Genomic DNA, 24,608 nt, shown 5'->3' on the forward strand with positions numbered 1-24,608 from the left:
GGGCCTTGCTAGGGCTGCTCTCCCCGCTCCCCGTCAATAACAGCCGTAAAGCGGGATTTATGCGGCAGTGCTGGCTCCGGATGGAAACAGGGAGGAGGGGCGACGTTCTAGAAAAGTCAGTCTCTCTCCACGGGAACAGGCGGCAGCTGGGATTCCAGGACCCAAGCCTCCTTCCTGCTGTCTTTCTAGAGGTCGCACTTTTCCTTGAGTTGGGTGGGTGGGTGGGAGGGAGGAAGATGTCCTCTCCCACCCCAGTCATTGGTCAGAAACCACTTACCTAAATATATTCCACATTTATAAGCACCTACTGTGTGCCAAGTGTTTGGGGGACAGTCATGGTTTTAATTGGGAGTTAGGGATTTTTTTTTATGTCTATTTTAACCAACAGGAAAACTGGCACAGAGAGGTTAGGCAATTTGCTTAGGGATGCACAGCTGCTGCTCTCACACTCACCCCTGATTTAGGGGTTTGTGGGGACTAGGATGCGACAAAGGTAATGTAGACAGTCAAGGAAGATGTGACCAGCCGGCTGGGGGAAACCAGGAACACCCTGTCCTCATCACCACTGTGGCTGAGGGACCCAACTTGTATACCTCCGTCTAGGCTCCACACAGTCACACGCTGATTTAACTGAGGGCTGCTGGCTACAGCTGGAGCTGTGGAATGGAACCTGCTTTGAAACCTTTGCATGTGCTGATCCTTTGGTCTCTGTTACCTTTCTTCCCTTCTGCCTTCTGGGAAGGAGCTCTTCTAGGCATCCCTGAGAAGTAGAGGGGCCTATGCATTCAGATCCTGGCTCTGCTCTGTGACCTTGGGGAGGTGTATTCCCCTCTCTGGCTCAGCTTTCTCGTCTGAAAAGTGGAGATAACAACTGTGGCATTATGGAGACCCATGGAGCAACTACAGATAGTGGAGCTTTCAGCCCTGACCAAGCACTCAGCAAATGGGGGAGGGGGTCGGGGGCGGAGGGACTGTTTTACTTCCATTCTCACTGCTTTTATGTCGCCCTCTGGCTGCAGAGAGAGATGGTGAGGCCCATTGCATATTTCTCTGCCTGAGCCCTTTCCGCAGTTTCCGGACCAAATCCAGCGGCCTCTCTCTCCTGCAGGCACTGTGGAGACGGTTTTGATGGACATGTTTTTTGCACGGAAAAAAGCTGCAGGATTTGTATTTTGCCAAAAGTGTCAGCAGAGAGAAAATATTTCCCGCGTCTCTGGCGAGTGTTGATGTATAAGAGCCAGTGCCTTGGTGGGAAAGTGGGGGCTCCACGCAAGGGGAACCAGCTGCCCCAGCTCTCAGCCCAGCATCCTTTTCAGCCTCTAACTCACCTTCCCCAAGCCTGGCTCCTCACCCGTTCCTCTCCCATCTCTGCCTGCTTTCTCCCCTGGAGAGTCCCATCTTCTCCCCCAGACCCCTCACCTCCCTCTCCCCACTCAGTGAATCTGGAATGAGGAAATGAGGCTAGAGCTGTGATTTGAAAAATCAGGAGTTTGCCTGGAGAAGGGGGTGAATGGGAGGAGCCCTCCAGGCAGAGAGGTGCTGGCACGTGCAAAGGCCCTGGGGCAGGACCCAGCCTGGTGTGCTGGAGGAACAGCGAGGAGCCTGTGTGGAGTAGAGTGATCCAGAGGGAGGAGTGGAGGGCAGCGAGGGACCAGGCAGGTGGTGCAGAGCCTTGTGGGTTACTGGGAGGACTTGGACTTTTTACCCCAGAGAGGTGGGACCCTGGAGGGCCAAGACTGGAGGAGGGATGGGGCCTGACAGGTGCTCAAGGGCGCCCTCTGGCTCCTGCGGGGAGGGCTGATGGTCAGGAGGACTGCATTTTATCCAAGGGGCACTGCGGTTGCTGCTGCTAAGTCACTTCAGTCGTGTCCGACTCTGTGCGACCCCATAGATGGCAGCCCACCAGGCTCCCCCATCCCTGGGATTCTCCAGGCAAGAATACTGGAGTGGGTTGCCATTTCCCAAGGGGCACTAAGGAGTTCCAAATCCGGAAATGGGTATGTCAAGGCTGTACATTGTCACCCTGCTTATTTAACTTATATGTAGTACATCATGAGGAACGCTGGGCTGGGGGAAGTACAAGCTGGAATCAAGATTGCTGGGAGAAATATCAATAACCTCAGATGTGCAGATGACACCACACTTATGGCAGAAAGCGAAGAAGAACTGAAGAGACTCTTGATGAAAGTGAAAGAAGAAAGTGAAAAAGCTGGCTTAAAACTCAACATTCTGAAAACTAAGATCACGATGGCATCTGGTCCCATCACTTCATGGCAAATAGATGGGGAAACAATGGAAACAGTGAGAGACTTTATATTTTGGGCTCCAAAATCACTGCAGATGGTCACTGCAGCCTTGAAATTATGACAGTTGCTCCTTGGAAGAAAAGCTATGACCAACCTAGACAGCATATTAAAAAGCAGAGACATTACTTTGCCAACAAAGGTCGTCTAGTCAAAGCTATAGTTTTCCCAGTAGTCATGTATGGATGTGAGAGTTGGACTATAAAGAAAGCTGAGCACCGAAGAATTGCTGCTTTTGAACTGTGGTATTGCAGGAGACTCTTGAGAGTCTCTTGGACTGCAAGGAGATTCAACCAGTCCATCCTAAAGGAAATCAGTCCTGAATATTCATTGGAAGTACTGATGCTGAAGCTGAAAAACTCCAATACTTTGGCTACGTGATGTGAAGAACTGACTCATTTGAAAAGACCCTGATGCTGGGAAAGATTGAGGGAGGGAGAAGAAGGGGACAACAGAGGATGAGATGGTTGGATGGCATCACCGACTCAATGGACATGAGTTTGAGTAAACTCTGGGAGATAGTGAAGGACAGGGAGGCCTGGGGTGCTGCAGTCCATGGGGTCACAAAGAGTCAGACACGACTGAGTGACTGAACTGAACTGAGGGAGCCCTGGGAGGATGTTGAGCAGGAGAGGGTTGTGGTTCCCTTTATGTGTAAATAGATCCCTCTAGGAAATGGTTGGAGGGGAGCAGAGTGGAGGCTTGGAGGCCAAGGAAGAGAGCCCTGGCCACCCACTCTGGCTCGAGGGCAGAAGAATAAGGAACATACAGCCTGGAAAGAGAGGGAGGGGTGGGTGGCGTCCATTGAAATTCAAAATAAGCTAAACTCGGCACTTCCCTGGCAGTCCAGTGGTTAAGACTCTGAGCTTCCACTGTGGGTTTGATCCCTGGTGGGGAAACTAAGATCTCACAAGGCATGTGGTGTGACCAAAAAAAAAAAAAAAAACCCACCACCACAACAAAAACAAACTTAGCCTCTGCCCCCGTTGCAGAGTGACTGACAGAGAGCAATGTCCACTGAACTTTACTTTGGCATTGAAGGGCAGATGACTGGAAACTGCCAGAAGCCCACCACAGGGGTGGATGACTCCTGCTCCTTGGATAAGGGAAAATTATGTGGCCGTGAAAAAGGATGAGATCAGCTATGGGAGCATCTGTGGACTGATGTCGGGGACACTATGACATAGGCAGAGACAGCTCTGGAGGCGTCTGCATCAGAAAGTCAGCAGGGAGAGCACCCAAAGCAAGGGGTTTTATTTTGTTTTGTTTTATTATTCCTTTTTAAAATTGAGGTGAAATTTATATTACACAAAATTAACCAATCTGGCAGCATTTAACATATTGCCAATATTGTATCCCCCCCTCTCTAGTTCCAAAACATTTTCATCACCCCCCAAAAAAACCCAGTACCCTCCAGCATAGTGTTGTATAAAAATATTTTTACTGTAGTGAAATGCACATGAAATACACAAGCTGTTCTTTGACGGAACATTCTTCCAGTCTCTGTCTCCATCTTCACGGGGCAGTCTTCTGTCTTGGTCTCTATGCTCTCTTCTTTTTTTGTTTTTGTTTCATTAATTGTTATTTTACATTAGAGTATAGTTGATTAAGGGGTTTCCCAGGTGGCTCAGTGGGTAAAGAACCTGCCTGCAATGCAGGAGACGCAGGAGACATGGGTTCGATTCCTGGGGTCAGGAAGAGCACCTGGAGGAGGGCATGGCAACCCATTCCAGTATTCTTGCCTGGAGAATTCCATGGACAGAGGAGCCTGGTGGGCTACAGTCCATGGGGTCACAAAGAGTCAGACCTGACGGAAGTGACTGAGCACCCACGCACACACGCGCGCGCACACAGTTGATTGACAATGCTGTGTTAGTGTCAGCTCTACTACGAAGTGAGTCAGTGATACGCGTGTACATGTATCTGTTCTTTCCCAAATTATTTTCCTATTTTGGTTATTGCAGAGTACTGAGGAGAGTTCTGTGTGCTATAAGTGTGTCCTTGTTGGTTATCTATTTTAAATAAAGCAGTGCATACATGTCAATCCTAAACTCCCAATCTGTCCCTGTCCCTCTCCTTCCCCCCCTCCTTGGTAACCATCTTTGTTCTCTAAGTCTATTTCTGTTTTCTAAATAAGTTATTATTATTATTATTTTAGATTCTGCACAGAGGTAATATCATACGATGTTTTTCTTTCTCTGACTCACTTAGTATGATCATCTCTCGGTCCATCTATATTGCTGCAAATGGCATGATTTCGTTCTTTTTAATGGCTGAGTCTCTATTCTTTTTTATATGGGTAACAGTCATTGAATTTAGGGTTCACCATACATGCAGGATGATTTCATTCATCCTTAACTAATTACATCTGCTGAAAGGTGATTTCCAAATAAGGTGACATTCTGGGGTTCTGGGTGGACATGAATTTGGGGAGGACACTATTCACCCCACCACACTATATAAGGGACCACATTCATGGGTTACATTAAGATGAGGACATCCTTGGGGACATATTATTCTGCCTCCCACATTATACATCCTATCCTGCCCCTTCCCTTCTCAAAGGCACGGATCCCCATTGCCTTAGAATAGAACAGAAACTCCCTGGAGCTCACAGGGTTCTTCCTGGTCCAGAATCTTATTCTCCTCCCAGATCCCTCCCCCCATCTCACTCCATCTCCATTATGTTCATCACACAGATCACATTTGTTCCTGCTTCAGAGCCTTTGCACTGGCTGCGGTCTCTTCCTGGAATGCTCTTTCTAACCCTAGATTTTCTCACTCACTTAGAACTCAAAGTTCACCTCTTCAGATATGCATTCTCAGGCCACCTGGGCTAAACCTCAGCTCCCCCACCTCTCCTCCCTCCCCTCACCTTTTCAGTTCAGTTCATTTCAGTCGCTCAGTCATGTCCAACTCTTCTCCCCATGGACTGCAGCACCCAGGCCTCCCTGTCCATCACCAACTTCTGGAGTTTGCTCCAACTCATGTCCATTGAGTCGGTGATGCCATCCAACCATCTCCTCCTCTGTCATCCGCTTCTCCTCCTGCCTTCGATCTTTCCCAGCATCACGGTCTTTTCAAATGAATCAGTTCTTCGCATCAGGTGGCCAAAGTATTGTAATTTCAGTTTCAACATCAGTCCTTCCAATGAATATTCAGGACTGATTTCCTTTAGGATGGACTGGTTGAATCTCCTTGCAGTCCAAGAGACTCTCAAGAGTCTTCTCCAATACCACAGTTCAAAAGCGTCAATTCTTTGGCACTCAGCTTTCATTATAGTCCAACTCTAACATCCATACATGACTACTGGAAAAACCATAGCCTTGACTAGACGACCTTTGTTGGCAAAGTAATGTCTCTGCTTTTTAATGTGCTGTCTAGGTTGGTCACAGCTTTTCTTCCAAGGTCCTTCAGTTTCCATTCTCGCCTCTTACCTCTGTCCTCCCCTCAGCCACCAGAGGGTGCCCGTGAGCACCTATCAGGCTCCTCCCCTCCTCCACCCTTGGTCCTCCAGGGTCCCACCTCTGTGGGGTAAAAACTCAAGTCCTCCCAGTGCCCCACAGGGCCCTACTTCACCTGCTCCTTTCCCTCCCTGCACTCCCCTCCTCCCTCTCTTCCCCTGGCTCACTCTGCTCTAGACACACGTGCCTCCTCACTGTTCCTCCAATACACCAGGCACAGTCCTGCCCCAGGGCCTTTGCATGGACTGTGTCCTCTGCCTGGAATGCCGTTCCCCAGACCCAACATGGCTCTGCCCCTCACCTCCCTCAAGTGTCAGCTCTGATACCACCTCTTCAGTGAGCCCCTTGTAACTTCAGCCTCCTCCAACTCTGACGCACTATACTTTCTCCCTGCTTCTTTGTTCTCTTCATAGCACTGACTTCCCAACACAGCACAGTTTTTTATAGTCTTTATTGCTTGTTGCCTGTTCTCCCCAGTAGACATGAGCCCTGAGGGGGCGGGGCCTGGGTCTGTCCTGGGTCTGTCTTGGCTCAGGCTGGACCACTGGGGCCAAGATACTGTCACATTTGGTAAACTGCAAGCAGGCAGCTCCTGATGCTGCAGTGCCAAAGATGGGCAGGGATGTGATAGGAGATTATCTGGGCTCTCTCTTGAGACCCAAGGCTGGGCTCAGAGTTGAAGGAATGGGAACCCTCCTTGCCCGTCTCTGTGTTTCAGTTTCCCCATCAACAAAAAAAGAGGTCTTGAGGTCACTGGGGGCATCTCTGAGTTCCTTCAAATATACCCTGCATGGAGTCCCTAACCTAACCATTTCATGGCTTTGAGCCTTCATATGTAAAGTGCAGTGCTGAAAAAAGAAGGAATGAGTTCTGAGCATGAGGGGGGTGGTAACCATTGTTCTCCTTTGATGCTCCATCCTCAGCTCCCGGGACAGAGCCCAGAGCTCAGCAAACAGTAATTATACCCTCCTCATCACAGCTAAACTGATTGAGCACCTTCTGTAGTATACCTGGCCCCACAGTGAGAACATTATAAGGATTTTAGATCTAATTTAAACTTTGAAGCAACCGTATGATATAGGATACTATTACTTTCTCTACCTTGCAAATGGGAAACTGAGACTCAGAGAGGTGAAGACAGTCACCCCAGATCACACAGCCAGGAAATTGTCAAGGCTCAATTGGGCCAGATCTCTCTGATCTCAAGTCTGTGTTCTAAACTGCCACATTCTACAGCCCCAAGAAACATCTGTTGAATGAATAAATGAGTGTTGATTGATCCTTTTGGAAGGAGGAGGGGACTCATGGCTGCTTTCCGTAATGACATAGGGGCCTCCAGTTCCCCTCCTCCCAAGTATAAGGTCATGCCCAGGCCCATTGCCACCCCCTACATCTTCCTGAAACAGCTGTCACCTTGCAAGGGGGCAGCCAGGGAAATTCATTCCTCCACTGAACCCAGAGCAAAATCTCCCCATCTCCTTGAGACCCTTCCAGCAGGGGAAGGAATGAAGAAAGACAGGGAGGACATGAGGGGACGGAAGGGGAGGGGGAGGGGAGGGCAAACTCCCCCGTGTCCCCTTGTAGCCTCCTTTAAAAACAAAATATTAAAAAACAAGAGAACTGCGTGTGTGCGCGTGCACGCACAAATCTATGAAATATTTAGGTGGCGCCCAGTGTGTTTATGGCCATAATTAATCTTGTGTCTCGTTGGCGGAGAGCAAAACGTTAAGAAATTACTTTCTGGGGCCTGGGTGAAGTGCAGGCTGGCAAGTCTCCTTTCCCGGGATGGAGGCTGTGGAGGGCGAGGCTGGGGAGGATGGGGATCTGAGGTAAGCTTGTGGCCCTGAACTGTGGCCTCAGGAAACTTCTCCTAAATTCCCCCTCCCCCATTACAGCCACCCAGGAAGTTTCCAGCCTGGCTGGTGCCCCTTGCACTCTGGGCCAAGTGCTTGCCCTTTTAATTTTTTTGGTTTTTGTTGGTTATTTCATTCGTCTTTATAGCTTTATCATTTGCTGTTGTTCAGTTGCTCAGTCGTGTCTGACTCTTTGTGACCCCATGGACTGCAGCACACCAGGCTTCCCTGTCCTTCACTATGTCCCGGAGCTTGCTCAAAACTCGTGTCCATTGAGTCGGTGATGCCATCTAACCATCTCATCCTCTGTCATCCCCTTCTCCTCCTGCCCTCAATCTTTCCCAGCATCAAGGTCTTTTCCAATGACTCAGCTCTTCACATCAGGTGGCTAAAGTACTGGAGCTTCAGCATCAGCATCAATCGTTCCAATGACTATCCAGGGTTGATTTCCTTTAGGATGGACTGGTTTGATCTCCTTGCTGTTCAAAGGACTCTCAAGAGTCTTTTCCAGCCCCACAGTTCAAAAGCATCAATTCTTCGGTGCTCAGCCTTCTTTCTGGTCCAACTCTCACATCCATACATGACTACTGGAAACACCATAGCTTTCTTACTTACGCATGAGGTCTAGTTTCCATACAGTAAAATACAAACACTCACGATGTGAGTGGGGTGTGTTTTCGGGCGGGTGCACATCACCCCCAGGGTTTCTCTCGGGTCCCTTTGTAACTTTTCCCTACTCCCTCTCTTCCCCACCTCTAGCCCCGCCCCCTTTTAAGCAACCACCTGTCTGATTTGGGTCACCCTGCACTAGTTTGTATTTTCTGGGTAGCATTCTTCTTTCTGGCTCCCCTGTCATTGCCTGCCTCAGTGCTTCATTTCTCTGCGCGGCTGAGGAACGTTCTTTGGCTCACATGGACCCTGGTTTGCTTATCTGTTTGCCTACTGATGGACAGTTTGGTGGTTTCCAGTTTGAGCTTGCTCTCAATCTTGGTCCTGAGCAAATCCCTAGGAGTGGCATTGCTGGGTCACTAGGGGCTTCCCAGGTGGTGCTAATGGTAAAGAACCCACCTGCCAATCCCTGGGTGGGGAAGATCCCCCGGAGGAGGACACGGCAACCCCCTCCAGTGTTCTTGCCTGGAGAATCCCATGGATGGAGGAACCTGGCGGGCTACAGTCCATGGGTCGCAAAGAGTCAGACACAACTGAAGCTACTTAGCACAAATGCAGGGTAGGTGTATATTTCACATTTTAAGAAGTTAGTTTAAATTTGGGAAATGTGATGATAGGACGGGCAAAGCTGGGGGTGGAGCATATATTTACACCTGGGAGACAACTCCATCCCAAGAAGGGGAGGTGGAAGACAGGCTGTGTGGCTGGGGCGTGGCAGAGCTGGGACTCGAATCCAGGCTGTCTGTGTCAGGAATGTCACCCGTGGGCTATACTCTGCCAAACTGGGATAAATGCATGTGGCGTCTTAGTGTCTCTCTCTCTCACATCTTGGCTGTGAATAGCTCTAATTCTGCATGAGGGCCAGGTGTCCAGTAGGGGCCTAATAATGTCTCACTTAATAATAATATCTCACTCCTTCCTGAGTTGGAAGCCCCAGTGGCTCCCCAGTGCCTTCAGGATAAAGCTTAAATTCCAAAATGCAGTCTATAGGTCCATTCCAATTCTGGCCCTATTCCTCTTCCTGCTGTGCCAGCCTTCTTGCTGTTTGCGGAATACCCACACATGGTCCTGCCACAGGGCCTTTGCACCTGCCGTTGCCTCTGCCCGGAATGCTCCATGCTTGACTTGCACATGGGCAGTTCCTCCTCTTCCTTTAGGTCTCAGCTCAAAAGTCACCTCCTCAGGACTTCCCTGGTGCTTTATGGTTGAAGCGCCACTCTCCCGATGCAGGGGGTCTGGGTTTGATCCCTCGTCAGGGAATGTGGATCCCACACACTGCAACTACAGAAGCCCATGGACCACAGTGAGCACCCCACAGGATAACAAAGACCCAGCACAGCCAAAAAAGGAAAAAGTCGTCTCCTCCAGGAAGTCCTCCCTGACCTCCCTGACTTCCCTGCCTAAACCAGCTCCACCCAGTCCCCTCTGTGGTATATATCACCCTGTGGTTTCCTCCTTCTGGTTCTTTTTTCTTCTCTGAATTTCTACAGTACATTGATTTACTTAGAAAGCCTTTTACACATTTACATAATGCTCACTGTCACCTGATTCTGAGCACACACTTCATGTGTCATAAATCATCTAAGCTTTATTTGGGGCTGTGCTGGGTCTTAGTTGCTGCTCAGGTTTTTCTCTAGCTGTGGTGAATGGGGGCTACTCTAGTTGCGGTGCGTGGGTTTCTTATTGCAGTGGCTTCTTTCATGATGGAGCACGGGCCATTAGGGTGTGTGGGCTCCACTAGTTACGGTACTTGGGCTCAGTCACTGTGGCTCCCAGGCTTTACAGCACAGGCTCAATAGTCGTGGTGCTCGGGCTTAGTTGCTCTGCGGCATGTGGAGTCTTCCTGAATCAGGAATCAAACCTGAGTCTCCTGCATTGGCAGGCAGATTCTTTACCACGGAACCGCCAGGGAAACTCTTAATTCATCTAAACTTTTAAAGAACTCCTGCGCTGGGTAATGTTGTTATTTCCATTTGTAGATGAGGAAATTGAGACTCGGAGAGTTTCGGGCCTCAGGTCCAGGAGGCCTCTGAGCTCCGGGGGTATGCACTTGTGGCCTGTTGCCCCCACAGGACTGGCCTGAGCCATCCTCGGCGGTGTGCCTCAGCATGGTGGATAAACAGCTCCAACTTTTAAAACTTTTATGTATTTATTCTTTAGCAGTACCTTGAGGCATGTGGGATCTTAGTTCTGTGACCAGGGATTGAACCCACATCCCCTGCAGGTGGGAGCGTGGGTTCTTAACCACTGGACCACCGGGGACATCCCAAACAGCCCCTGCTTTTTACAGATGAAGCAGCAGAAGTCCCAGGAGTGGTGGCAGGGCTAGCTTTAAAACTGCTTCTTGGACTTGCTAACCCCATGTCCTGTACCATCCCCAGAGCCCCCCAGACTGTGAGCCCCAGAGCCTTGGAGGAGGCTTGGCGGGTGCTAGCTCAGACGGCGAACAGATGCTCGCTATTTTAAACCCACTGTTTAACTCATTAAGACAGCTGTTTCCCATCCCCAAAGTCGGTGGAATTAGAATTAAATTCATTCCAGAATTAAACACACACATACATACACACGCGCATACCCGCCACCATTTGGAGGCGAAACTTATTAGCATTTAGGCAAGCTGTGCCTTCAAGCCTGGGGACGGGGCTGGGCTTCCACCTGACAAGTTAGATCATGGCCCAGCCGTTGCCAGCTGGGCTGGTGGCCAGGATGGCCCGAGGGCCCAGATTCCTGTGTGTACCCAGGCTTCCACTGTTAAAGTACAGCTGCCAACTGGATGCCCCCCATTCTCCCCCACAACCCCCTGGCCCAGACTTCTGCCTGAGCCCTCAGACCCAGGGGCACCGAGGCAAAGCTCAGCATTTGCACTTGAACTGACTTTCCCTCCTGGGACCCCATATCCACCTGACACTCACCTCTGAGACAGATCTCATCTGTCCTTCCTTCTCTCCCTTCACCTCTTATATCCAAAGAGTCAGGACTCACCGGTGATGCCATTTCTAGGCAGCTACGTCCCCTACTGCTACTGCACTAGTCCGAGCCTCCATTACCTCCAGCCTGCATGACTGTTCTTGCCTCCTTCCTGGGCTCCTGGCTTCCACTCTTACTCCCAACCAGCTGTTTTCCCTCCGCAGCCAAAGGGATTTGCTAGTTCCTCAGTCGGTTATGCCACTATCTCACTTAAAATCCTCCAGTGCAGGGCTTGCCCAGGAGAACTTTCTGTGACCGATGGAATGTTCTAGACCTGTGCCACCAAACATGGTCACTCACAGGTGGCCACAGTACAGTTGAAATGTGGCATGTATGAGTGAGGAAGGAAATTTTTAATGTGTTTTATGTTTTTAATGTTTTAATGCTAATTTTTAAATGTTTCATTTTAATGCATTGAAATAAGCCCAGGTTGCTGGTGGCTGCCATATCAGTCAGAGCAGGACTAAAGGTCCATCAGCTGTTAGTGGCCGGCCCAGATACCCTGGGTCTTCCCCATTTTCTCTGCACTGCTGGCTGGGATCCCAGCCCAGATGCTCTGCCTGAGCTTGCTTTGCTCAGGGCAGGTGAGGAGCGTCTCAAGAATTCATGCCATCCCCTCCAGAAGCCCCCAGCCAATGGCTGGCAGGAGCAGGAGTGTACATACCCCAGCTCCCTCGTCCCTCGAGCCACGCAACTTTGCAGTTCATGCTCGACAGAGGCCCCAGTGGGACTGAGCCCCCTCTGCCCACCACAGCCACCTAATCACAAATGCACCCTGGACAGGCTCCCTCCATCCCTCTCATGCTCCCTGGCTCCTCCTGGGGCATCCTGGTGTTACCTCCCACGTGAACTGCTTGCATCCCAAACTTTGTCTCCGGGCTACCTGCTATTCCTCCTCCCCCTTTCTTCCTTCCTCCTCCTTCCTCTCCTCCTCCTTTTTAGTGCCTTAAGCCTCTTTTTAAAAAATGCTTTGCTTCGGAATAATTTCATTTTCTTTTATTACTTTTATTTATTTATTTTTGGCTGTGCTGGGTCTTCGTTGCCCGCAGGCTTTCTCCCGCTGTTGCACACGGGCTTAGTTGCCTTGCAGCACGTGGGATCTTTCCAGACAAGGGGTAGAACCCGTGTTCCCTGCATCTGGTAGGCAGATTCTTAACCATTGGGCCACTAGGAAAGTCTTGGAATGATTTTAGGTTTACAGAAAAGTTGTAGAAATACAAATGGCAGGAAGCAGAGAGTTCCTACATATCCTCCACCCAGTTTCCCCTCCTGTTAACGTCATATATTGCCTGCTAGGATGATCAAAACCAGGAATTAGTACAGGTAGAATATTATTAACAAACCTACATACCTCATTTGACTTTCAGTAGTTTTTTCTGGGAGTGTCCCCTTCCCGGTCCAGGACCCCACCCAGAGTCACTCATTCATCTCATCATCACATTGCCTGGCATCCTTCATGCCAGAATAGTTCCTCAGTCTTTCCATGTCTTCCACGACCTTGAAATTTGTGAAGATCACTGGCCAGGATTTTGCAGAAGGTCTCTCAACTTGGGTCTGTCTGATGTCAGCTCGTGGTTGGACTGGGATTGTGTGTTTGTCCGCAGAAACCCCCAGGGGGCTGATGTTGCTTCCTCTTTGGTGTAGGATGTCAGGAGACTCCAGAAGTCGCTGGGCCTCATCGGCAGTGATATTATGATCACGTGGTCAGGACATGTGGCTCTCCTCTCCCCTGGAGAATTACCTTCTTATCTTTCAACTTTGTAAATATCTTAAGAGAGGTTCCCTTTTGATTGATTGATTTTTGATTCGATATGTCCCCTACATACAAATGAGTTCCATTCCAAGAGCCCATTCATAAGTTCAATGAACTCGTAAGTCCAATAAAGTTAGCCTAAAGTGTCAGTCACTCAGTCGTGTCTGACCCTTTGCAACGCCATGGACTGTAGAGCCCACCAGGCTCCTCTGTCCAGGGAATTCTCCAGGCAAGAACACTGGAGTGGGTTGCCATTCCCTTCTCCAGGGAATCTTCCTGACCCAGGGATCAAACCTGGGTCTGCTGCATTGCAGGTGGATTCTTTACTGTCTGAGCCGCCAGGGAAGCCCTCGTTAGCCTAGGTACTTCACTAATACAATCAGCTATGTAGTGCTGTAATGCGTTTTACACAAACAACACATAAAAAAACACCAAAAGTAAAACATCTTTAAGCTTACAGTATAATACCTTAAAAAGTACAGTAGCACAATACAAGGGCTGGCACGCAGGGGCAGGCATCGAGTGAAGAGGCAAGAAGAGTTACTGACTGGAGAAGCTAGAGGAGGTGGGAGGTGGGAGAGCTGAAGGATCGTCAGCGATCGGAGACAGAGGGCAGGTTGCCGTGTCACTCATGCCTGACGTTGATGGCATAGCTTCTGGTTCCTTGTGGATTCAACTCTATCCACCCTCCTGAAAAAAACAATCCAATGATGTCTTGGTAGTAGCTTTTTTTTTTTCTTCGTCATAGATGACACGGCAGCTACTGGATTGCAATCTGAATGGCTGTTGCAGCTTCCGTGTACTGTTCTGCCTTTGGTCCTGTGCTTCAAAAAACGAACAGAACCTCCTGAAATCAAAACCCCTTACCATCTCCTGCGCCGCAAATCCCTTCGGTTCTTCAGCTGCTTCTTCCTCTTGTTGCTCCACTCCCTCAATTATTTTCACTTTTGTTTCCATCGTTATCACTTGGCACTTCATAGCAGTACCAGCTGCATCGCTACTGCTTTTATGCTTGCTTCCAGACATCCAGAAAGTGAAAGTGAAAGCGTTAGCTACTCAGTGGTGTCCAACTCTCTGTGATCCCGTGGACTGTAGCCCACCAGGCTCCTCTGTCCAGGGAATTCTCCAGGCAAGAATACTGGAGTGGGTTGCCATTTCCCTCTCCAGGAGACCTTCCCCACCCAGGGATCCAACCTGTGTCTCCCATATTGTGGGCAGACTCTAACTGAGCCACCAGGGAAGCTTTCAGACATCCTGGGCTTGAAATAAAGATGGCTGTACTCTCTACGCTGTCCTGCAAAGTCCACAAAAGCACAATGACTGGTAGAGGATGCTCGCACGTGACAGTGTACACCAGACAGGTGAACTGAGCTCTGCGATCGGACCTGCAAACACCCGTCTGCATCTTTGAAATTTAGCAGCCCGAAGGTTCGTGTGTAGGGGACTTCACTGTACTTGTGTTACGGCAGCCCTAACAAACGAATACACCCTGTTTATTAATTGCCCATCTTTGGAGAACTCTGTCTTGAACTTTTCCCTATTGTGCACCTGTTCCTTTGTTTACCAAATACTCTCTAAAGATCGACATTTTATCTTTCCTTAAAAAGATTGTCGAGTCATAAACGAAAAACCTCTGTCACTTGCCACAAAGGGAAGGGACCCACAAGAAACAAAGATACAGAAAACAAAATGATGCCTCAAAATGTCAATGGGGAAGGGAAGTAACTTCCCTGGTAATTCAGTCTTTAAGACTCTGCGTTTGCAGTGCAGAGGGACTCAAGTTCAATCCCTGGTTGGAGAGCTAGGGTCCCACATGCCTCATGGCGTGGTCAGAAAATTAAAAAAAAAAAGTGCCCATGGAGCCAAGGACCTGTATCTTAGGAAAATTAGCCATCGCCAGAAAGACATTAAAGACAGTAGCACCAAACAAAACTTGCTCCAAGTAAGCCCCAGGGGAAGGCATTGTTAGAGAGTGATGCCTCTCACCCCATGTGACCGGCTCCATTCAAGAACGCCTCCCCTTTTGATCTTCCTGCCCACCCACTCATTCAGGGCTATAATCCCCTGTTATCCTCTCTCTGTCCCATTCCCCAGTCCTTCCCCTGGTTCTCCTGCTGCCTCCGTGGCTTCTCCCCCTCTCCTTGTCTCTCCAACCCACCCTGCATCCAACAACCAGAGGGTTCTTTCAGAAATACAAACCTTTCTTTATTTCAGGAGTCATAAGTGAATTCACTCCCATCGTAAGAAGATTCAAACAGTGCAGAAATATAGAGAGCAGAAAAGAGAGATATGATCCGACCATGCCCTGTCTCTATTCTGATCTTTTCTAAGGCTCCTCATCAGTGTCTGTGTAAATTCTAAAGTCAGTGACATTCAAGGTTTGGGTCGGGTCCTGTCCTTACTTCCCCTATCTCTCTCCCATCTTTCAATAAGACCCTCTTCTTAGCCACTCTGACGGCTTGCCATATCCAACCATTCAACTCTAACTCACTCACTCAATCTTGCCGCAGGACCTTTGCACATGCCCTTTGCATTCCCAGCATGTTGTTCTCCACCCCCTCACTCCAACTTCATCCTTCCTCACCCTTCAGTCTCAATGTGCTGACACCTTGTGTCTGGTTGGCCTCACCCAGATGTGGACCCTCGGGACAAAGATTCCAACTGTGCATTCATTTCTACACCTGCCGTGACCAGGAGCTCCCTCACAGTTGTGGAGGCTGGAAGTCCAAAATCAAGGTATCAGCATGGTCCGTTTCTTCTTGCTGGCTGAGAGGGAGAATCTGTTTCCCACCTCCCTCCTAGCGTCTGGTGGTTGCTGGCTACCCTCGACATTCCTTGGTGACACCTCTCCCTCTGTTGTCACATGGACTTATACCTGTTTGACTCCTGTGTCTCTTCTCTATCATTGGCTGAGGGCTGCTCTGGGAAGTATTAAACCAACAGAGACAACCTAAAGAATTAAGTAGTCAGCCTGGTGAAGTGTGGTTGAGGAGAGAGAATTCTGTTCCCGGCAGAGGGAACAGCATTTGCAAAGTTCTAGAGGTTAGTAAATCATGATGCATTCAGAGCATTGAAGAGCATTGAGGGGCTTCCCTGGTGGCACAGCTGGATAAGAATACGCCTGCCAATGCAGGGGACAGGGGTTCAATCCCTGGTTCAGGAAGATCCCACATGCCTCAGAGCAGCTAAGCCTGTGTGCCACAACTATTGAACCTGTGCTCTAGAGCCCATGTGCCACAACTACTGGAGACTACCCGCATTGAGCCCGTGCTCTGCAACAAGAGAAGCCACTGCAGTGAGAAGCGTGCCAGCACAGCAAACAGTAGCCCGTGCTCACCACAACTAGAGAAAGCCCGTGCAAGGCAATGAAGACCCAGCGCAGCCAAAAATAGTAAAATTTTTAAAAAGAAAATTATTGAGGTTTTGGAGACTGGCAGGGGCTTGACCATGCAGAGCTGTGTCAGACACAGAAAGGAACTTGGATTTCATCAAGAGGGCAAGGGGGAGCCATGGGAGAGTTTAGAGCATGGGAGAGACCAGAGGATTAAACTTCAGAAATATGCTTGACTGCCATGTGGTGATGAACTGAAAGTGTTGTGAACTGGAGGCAAGTCTGTTATGGGAGAATGAAAAATTCAGACCCTAAGGGCTTCCCTGGTGGCTCAAATGGTAAAGAATCTACCTGCAGGGCAGGAGACCTGGGTTCGATCCCTGGGTCAGGAAGATCCCCTGGAGAAGGGAATGGCAACCCACTCCAGTATTCTTGCCTGGGAAATCCCATGGACAGAGGAGCCTGGCAGGTCCTGTGGGGTCACAAAGAGTCGGACATGACTGAGCAACTAACTCACACATGATGAAGGCCAATCAGGCATCATCTCATTTAATTTTCTGACCGCTGACCTTACAAGGCACATTGCTCATCATTACACCCATCTGAAAGATCTAGAGACTAGAGCCCAGACAGCTTCAGTGACTTACCTGGTCTCACATAAGCTTGTTAATGACAGAGCAATGATTCAGGGCTTGAGTAGACTGCCCAGCCAGGTGACAGACTCGCAGTGGGAGATCTGGGATAAAGAGTTGGGAGGGGACATGAGGCTGATGGCCAGCGCTCTGGATGAGGAACAAGGGACAGTTGGAGACCCGGATAGAGAGGAAGATCTAAGCTGAGAGAATAAAGCTGGTTCAGGTGGTCTCTGGGACCTAATGCCTGAAGATCCAAGGTGGAGCTGATGTAATCATAATAAAAATCAAGTGCACAATAATTGTAATGCACTTGAATCGTCCTGAAACCATCCCCCCACCCCCAGTCCACAGCAAACTTGTATTCCATGAAACGGGTGTGTGTGTGTGTGTGTACACTCAGTTGTGTCTGACTCTGTGACCCCATGGACTGTAGCTCACCAGGCTCCTCTGTCCGTGGGATTCTTCAGGCAGGAATACTGGAGTGGGTTGCCATGTCCTACCCCAGGGAATCTTCCCTACCCAGGGACTGAACCCTTGTCTCTGGCATCTCCTGCACCGGCAGGCAGATTCTTTACCACAGGCACCACCTGGGAAGCCCCTGGAAACAGATCCCTGGTGCCAAAAAGGTTGGGGGCCGCTGGTCTCCCCAGTGATGGGGACTTGGACCACCCACTCCTGCTAGCCCAGCCCTGACATTGCACTTCTCCCACCCCTCCCATCACGTCGGTTAGACCCTGAGGACATAAGAACTGAGACCTGAAGGGTAAGAAAAAGGCGGCCACAGGGAGGAAGGGCCTTCCAGGCTGAGGGCACAGACCATGCGTAGGCACTGGAGCAGGATTGTGCTGGGTGTGTTCACGGAAGAACATCAGGGAGGCCTGTGTGTCTGGAGCAGAGTGAGCAAGGGGAAGGGAGGGAGGAGGCCTGGGATTTGGGCTTTAAAACCTCATGGGCAGAGGGTGCCCTGAACAAGTCTAAGTTCCCTGGGAATCTCGAAATGGGTGAACATTGACCCCCTTCTTCAGTGGGTCTCTAGGAGGCTTGGGGAGATGATGATGGCAGAATGTCAGTGTGAAGGCTGGATCCACGTCATGGTGGGGAGTGTGGGCTGCCAAACCACCTGTGGTACCCCTGAGCTTTACCCTTACAAGGTCCAGGAGCGAGGGATGTGCTGAGACTTCTAGAAGTTTTTTTCCAAGGTTGCCCAGCACCCAGGTCAGAGCCCCAGGAATTCTGTCTGGGCAGGGGGTGGAGGGAGTGGATGTAACAGGACGATGTCACAGAGGCTGGGGGCATCTAGAACCCTGGGGGCTCCTGGTCTCAGCGTCATCTGCCAGGAAGGCCACCTGGGTAGGTCATCTCCTCCTGGGACCAGCCTTCAAGGACAGAATGCGAGCCTGGCTGCCCCCAGGAGCCGTTTCCGTGTAGGACCACCAGGGTCCCCACTGCTCTGCTCAACTGCCTCTGAGCCGCCCTTTCAAGTTCACCTCCATTCCCTCCCTGGCCACGGGTCCCCTGGGAGGCCCTGGAGATGCCCGGAGGCCTCCCGTTGGCGGTCCCCAGCGGGACCTAGCTCCACTCCGAAGCCGGAGAAGGACGGGCCAGCCATGGGGCGGCAGCAGCCAGCTGTGGCCCTGGGGGCAGTCAGGATCTCGCTGATCCTGCTGGGGTTGCTCGCTCCCTCACAGGCGGTGGTGCGGGTCGTGCTGGATGGCAACTCAAGCACGGTGGACTTTGAGGATCTGCCAGCCCTGTTCGGGGCGCCCCTGGCCCCCGGGGGCATGCGAGGCTACCTGATGGAGGCCAAGCCAGCCAACGCATGCCATCCCATTCAGGGCCCGCTGCCGGGCAACGGCTCCCTGGGCGCCATCGTGCTGATCCGCCGATACGACTGCACGTTCGACCTCAAGGTGCTGCACGCCCAGCGGGCTGGCTTCGAGGCGGCTATTGTGCACAACGTGCGCTCCGACGACCTAGTGCGCATGGCCCACGTGTATGAGGACCTGCGGCAGCAGATCGCCATCCCCTCGGTGTTCGTGGGCGAGGCTGCTTCCCAGGACCTGCGGGTCATCATGCGCTGTGACAAGTCAGCCCGAGTCGTCCTGCTGCCCGACTACCCGCCCCGCCCGGACCTGGACTGCCACCCGGTGCTGGCCGTCTCCTGGGTGCTGGGCCGTGCCCTGGCCCTGCTCACCAGCGCTGTCTTTGTCCTGCGGCGCCTGTGGCATTGGCTCTGGAGCTGGCGGGCCAGCGGGCAGGCGGTCAAGGCACAGGCCACGCAGAGGGCCCAGGTGCGCACCTTCACCAGGTGTAACGACCTCTGCGCCATCTGCCTGGATGAGTACGAGGAAGGCGACCGCCTCAAGGTCCTGCCCTGCTCCCACACCTACCACTGCAAGTGCATCGACCCCTGGTTCTCCCAGGCTGTCCGGCGCTCCTGTCCCATGTGCAAGCAGTCAGTGGCCGGCACAGAGGACGGCTCTGACTCCACCGTCGACAGCTACGGGGACGAGGAAGACCCCTCGCTGTCCGGCCGCCAGACCCCGATCTGGGCTGTCCAGGCCCGGCTGCGCTCCCGGAGGCTGGCTCTGCTGACCCGAGCCACCTCCCGGCGCCGCTGTAGTGCCTCCTCCGTGGGGGAGGCAGAGGCCAGTGCGCCCTTGGAGGGGCCCCCAGAACCCCACTGAGACCCGCCAGCCCCAGGCTGGTAGAGATCCGGGCGGGCAGGGTGGAAGGAAGGCATGTTTTTAGCCCGGAGACTAGATAATAAAGTGGGTTTGAAAGCGGATTCTCCCCCTGGCTGCTCTGGGGCTGCCCAGTCCCTCATACTACCCATGTGGCAAGTCCCAGCTGAGCTGGCTCCTGGCATCCGAGGGTGAGTGAGGGGATGTGGGGGTGGGAGGGTGGTCTTCTCAGGGATGTTATGTACATCATCCCCATGGTGGTCCTGTGATGGGACCACCGTGCCTCAGTTCAAATTCTGGGTCCACAGGGCCTGATTCCTAATGTTCGCTTTCATTTAAACCTTAAAAAAAAAACTAAACTTGTTACTTTGGAATAATTTTAGCTTTACAGAAAAATTGCAAAGGGGCTCTGGACAGTTTCCATGGACCCCTCACCCAGCTTTCCCTGAGTGTTGACATTTTACATTAGCATAGCATTTTTTTCTTTTTAACGTTTTGATTTTTTGGCCACAAAGTATGTGGGATCCGGGCTCCCCAACCAAGGATCGAACCCACACCCCACTGCAGTGGAAAGCAAAGTCTTAACCATTGGACTGCCCAAGGAAGTCCCCAGCACCTCAACCTTGAGAGCACCGTGAGTAGGTTATGACCAACTCAGCTCCGGGTTCCATTGAAATTTCCTCATCATTTCAGCTGCTTATAGTGGAAAGTGTCAAACGCACTCAAGTAGAGAGAATGGAATGATGACTTTTCCCACGTGTACCCATCATTCAGATTCAGTGATGTATCTCTGCTGCCACGCTGTGCTAAGTTTGCGACCCAATAGATCACGGCTTCTCTGTCCATGAGATTTTCTGGGCAAGAATACTGCAGTGAGTTGCTGTGCCTTCCTCCAGGGGATCGTCCCACGTGTACCCATCACGCAGATTCAACGATTGATCTACTCCTGTAGCCATCCTTGTCTCCTCTAATTCTCCTCCTTCCTTGCTATTTTTTAAAAAAATTTTTTTAAACATTTTTATTTACTTTATTTTTGGCTGTGCTGGGTCTTCGTTGCTGTGCGGCCTTTTCTGTAGTTGTGGAGAGCAGGGGATACTCTCTAGTTGAAGTGTGTAGGCTTCTCCTTGCAGTGGCTTCTCTTGCTGCAGAGCTCGGGCTCTAGGGCGCATGGGCTTCAGTCGTTGGCGCACATGGGCTCGGCAGTAGCAGTTACCAGGCTCTAGAGTATAGGCTCAACAATTGTAGCACATGGGCTTACTTGCTCCAAGGCATGTGAGGTCTTCCCAGATCAGGGGTCAAACCTGTGTCTGCTGCATTGGCAGGTGGATTCTTTACCACTCAGCCACCAGGGAAGCCCCTCCCTTGCTGTTTTGATGTAAATTCCAGATGTTTTTTTCACCTACACATATTTCAGTGTGTGTCTCTAAAGCAGTAGTTCTCCACTGTGGTGGGGATGTTGTGTCCCCGGGGACACTGAGCAATGTCTGGGGGCATCTGTGGTCATCATGACTGGGGGCCTCCTGGTATCGAGTGGGTGGGGGCCAAGAATGCTGCTGCATACCTCTTAGCCCCTGGGAGGGTCTCATCCCAGAGAATGATCTGATCTGACTGTCTACAGTGCCGGGAGGAGACACCCTGCTCTACAAGATAAGATCCCTTAAAGCACAACCTCACAGACTCCAGTATCAAGTCCAGTATGAAATGATTCCTCATGCATGCATGCACGATAAGTCTCTTCAGTCATGTCCAACTCTTTGAGACCCTATAGATTAGCACAGCAGGCTCTTCTGTCCATGGGATTTCCTAGGCAAGAATACTGGAGTGGGATGTCATTCCCTTCTCCAGGAGATCTTCCTAACCCAGGTCTCTTGTGTCTCCTGCATTGGCAGACAGGTTCTTTACCACTAGCACCACCTTGATGCTATAGTGATTCCTAAGTAGCGTTGAATATTCATCCAGGGAGCAAGTGGAAATGTGCACATTTATTATGGTACAATTTTTTAGACTGAAGCAGGACCGAGATAGAAGCTAAAGTCACTGATGGTCTCCTAAGTCTCCTTAATTTTTTATTTATTTTTAAAAATTGGTTCTGTAGCATTTAAAAAGTATTGTATTTATTATTTACTTACTTGGCTGCACTAGGTCTTAGTGGCGGCACTTGGGATCTTGCTTGCATTTTGCGAGATCTTCCTTGCGTCACATGGGATCTTTGATTGAGGCACACAGATTCTCTAGTTGTAGTGTGAGGGCTCCAGAGCTCGTGGGCTTCAGTAACCATGGTACTTGGGCTCATGGCACAGTTGCTCTGTGGCATACGGCATCTTAGTCCCCCAGCCTGGGATTGAACCTGTGTAGCCGGCATTTGCAAGGCAGATTCTTAACCACTGGACTACCAGAGGTCTGTCCAAAGTCTCTTTTAATCCAGAGCTTCTCCTGCCATCTTTCTCCCTTTAATTTTCCTTGCAGTTTATTTGAGGCCACTGGGTCCTTCATCTTGCAGAGATGCCCCTGATCTGGGTTTTGTCAATTGGGGCATGGCAACCCACTCTAGTATTCTTGCCTAGAGAATCCCATGAACAGAGTAGTCTGGAGGGCTACAGTCTATGGGGTCACAAAGAGTCGGACATGACTGAAGTGACTTAGCACACACACACGTGGTATCATTTTAAGTATGCCTCTGCCTCCTTTAGTTCCTTTTAATTTCTAGTTGGATTCAGAGACCAGCATGATGTGATTTAATTTTATGGTAAATAAATAACAGTGTTTCTTCAGCTCCCAGTGCAAGCTTTTCTCAGAAACTTGGGTCAATGAAAGGCTGTTCTGGGCAACAAAGAAGGGGTGGATGCTAACTTGGGGCAAGCATGATCAGGAAGATCTGCAAGGGAATGTTGTATAGAATTTCTCAGGGGGCATAGCATATGGGTGATAGTAGGATTTGGACAGAGTAGTCTGGTATTAGTGGCTTCATGAGTGAATATCTGTATTTAGTCAAATGTCTTCTTTTTCACACATATTAGAGTGGCTTTTTTTAAAACTTTTTTTTTTTTGCTTGTACTGGGTCTCCGTTGCTATGCTCAGGCTTTCTCTAGTTGTGTTGAGCAGGGGCTACTCTTCATTGCGATGTATGGGCTTCTCATTGTGGGGGCTTCTCTTGTCGCAGAGCACAGACTCTCGGGCACATGGGCTTCAGTGGTTGTAGCACATGGGCTCAGTGGTTGTGGCACGCAGGCTCTAGAACATAGGTTCAGCAGTTATGGGACACGGACTTAGTTGTTCTGTGACACGTGGGACCTTCTGGGACCAGGGACTGAACCCATGTCCCCTGCATTGGCGGACAGATTCTCATCCATTGTACCACCAGGGAAGTTCACTGAGGTGTTTCTCATTTGTGTCTTGCCGTCTGCACCTCCCAACCTAGCTGGGAACCTCCAAAGTAGTTCAGAAAAAATGAGTCTGTTCTTGGATGGATGATGGCAAAGGGTGGGCTCTTGGTCATGGCTCTGGTGTGTGAATGTGTGTGGGGTGGGGTGCAGAGAAGTGGGCTGAGGTCCTTGCACAGTATCCCTGGAAGATGGTAAAGACCTCCTACCCAGTGTTCGAGGGGCTTTGCTCCTAGCCCACTGGCCCTAAGGCCACAAATGGAGGCTACAGTATCCAGAGAACACTGCTTCAGTCACTCTGGGTGGCTGTCAAAGTCCAGAGCTGCCAAGAAGGAGCAGGCCTCTCTGTCCAGCAGGCATGGACTGGGATGAGGATGGAGAAGTGGAGACAGGAAGCGATGTGTGTGGCAGTCAGGCTTGGAGTTAGCAATGGGATCTGAGACCCCATCAGAGCAGCTTAAGCACAGAGGGCTATTTCTCATGAACTTGAGTAGTCAGTCCAGGGATAACATGGAGGCTCCACAGTGTCCAGGCCCCAGGTTCCTTTTGTCTTATTGTCCCACCTCCTCAGCAAGTGCCCTTTTCCTCATAGAGCACAGTAGCTGCTTGAGCTCTAGCTATCACATCTACATTCCAGTCAATGAGGAAGAGCTTACCCTTTCTCTTTAAGGACACTTCCCAGAAATCCCATACACCAGTTTTACTCGTACTCCATTGGCCAGAACTCAGTCATATGGCTACACTTGCCTGAAAGGATGCTGGGAAATGTAGTCTATTCTGAATAGCCAATGGTCCAGCTGAAAACCAGGGGTTCTATTACCGTGGAAGAGAGAACAGATTTCAGAGGTGGCCAGCATGCCTGTCACTTGAACACATTTGTGTCCCAAAGAACTACCCAATACATGTTTGTTGAATAAGTGAATGAATGAATGAATCCCCGCACCTCTAAGCTTGAGCCTCCTTCAAGGTCACAGGCACCACAGCAGAGCAGGCACCTCCTGGTTCACCAGACAGTTGACTTTTCTCACGATCATGCCAGCAGAGGGAGTATTCACTAGGGATGAAACCCAGTTCTTACTGAGGCCCTACTGTGCTCCAGGCCCCAAGTCTTTTAGCTTCTTTCCACCATTAAACCTCCCTGAGCCTCAGTTTTCCCATCTGTAATATGGGAACCATAACAGTACCTGTCCTGCATGGTTTGCCAACCACATACAGTGCCTCACACCTACTAAGCACTTTGTCAGTATTTGTCAATTGAGTGACCTGCCTGTAACCCAGCTATAAAATCAGGTGATCAGAATTGTGGGGGAATCACAGGCACTGTGTTGACCCAAAGGGAGGTGTCTTCCGTAACCCAGAAAATCTGGGAGGCTTTCTGGAGGCAGTGTCTTCTAGATTCAGACCAGAAAGGGCAGGAATCAACACCATGAAAAGGAGAAGTAATCCTGGCAGCTGGAACAGCATAGGGAAAGGCTCCAAGCAGCCTAGTTTGGCATCCAGTAGGTGCTTAATAAGTGCACACAGTGCTCCCTGCCCCCAGTCAGGTCCGACATCCTCTGAGAAGGGGCC

General features: G+C 50.5%; 1 protein-coding gene across 1 annotated transcript; it reads left to right on the top strand.

Annotated features, from left to right (window-relative positions):
* The first annotated feature begins 7,552 nt into the window (after nucleotides 1-7,552).
* Nucleotides 7,553-19,662, top strand: ZNRF4 (zinc and ring finger 4). Its single transcript, XM_061152167.1, has 3 exons — nucleotides 7,553-7,596; nucleotides 18,012-18,100; nucleotides 18,221-19,662. Exons 1-3 carry the CDS (start codon nucleotides 7,553-7,555, stop codon nucleotides 19,660-19,662), a joined length of 1,575 nt encoding a protein of 524 aa, XP_061008150.1.
* Nucleotides 19,663-24,608: the final 4,946 nt, after the last annotated feature.

The sequence above is a fragment of the Dama dama genome, chromosome 9 (genome assembly GCF_033118175.1).
Source record: "Dama dama isolate Ldn47 chromosome 9, ASM3311817v1, whole genome shotgun sequence".
Lineage (NCBI taxonomy): Eukaryota > Metazoa > Chordata > Mammalia > Artiodactyla > Cervidae > Dama > Dama dama.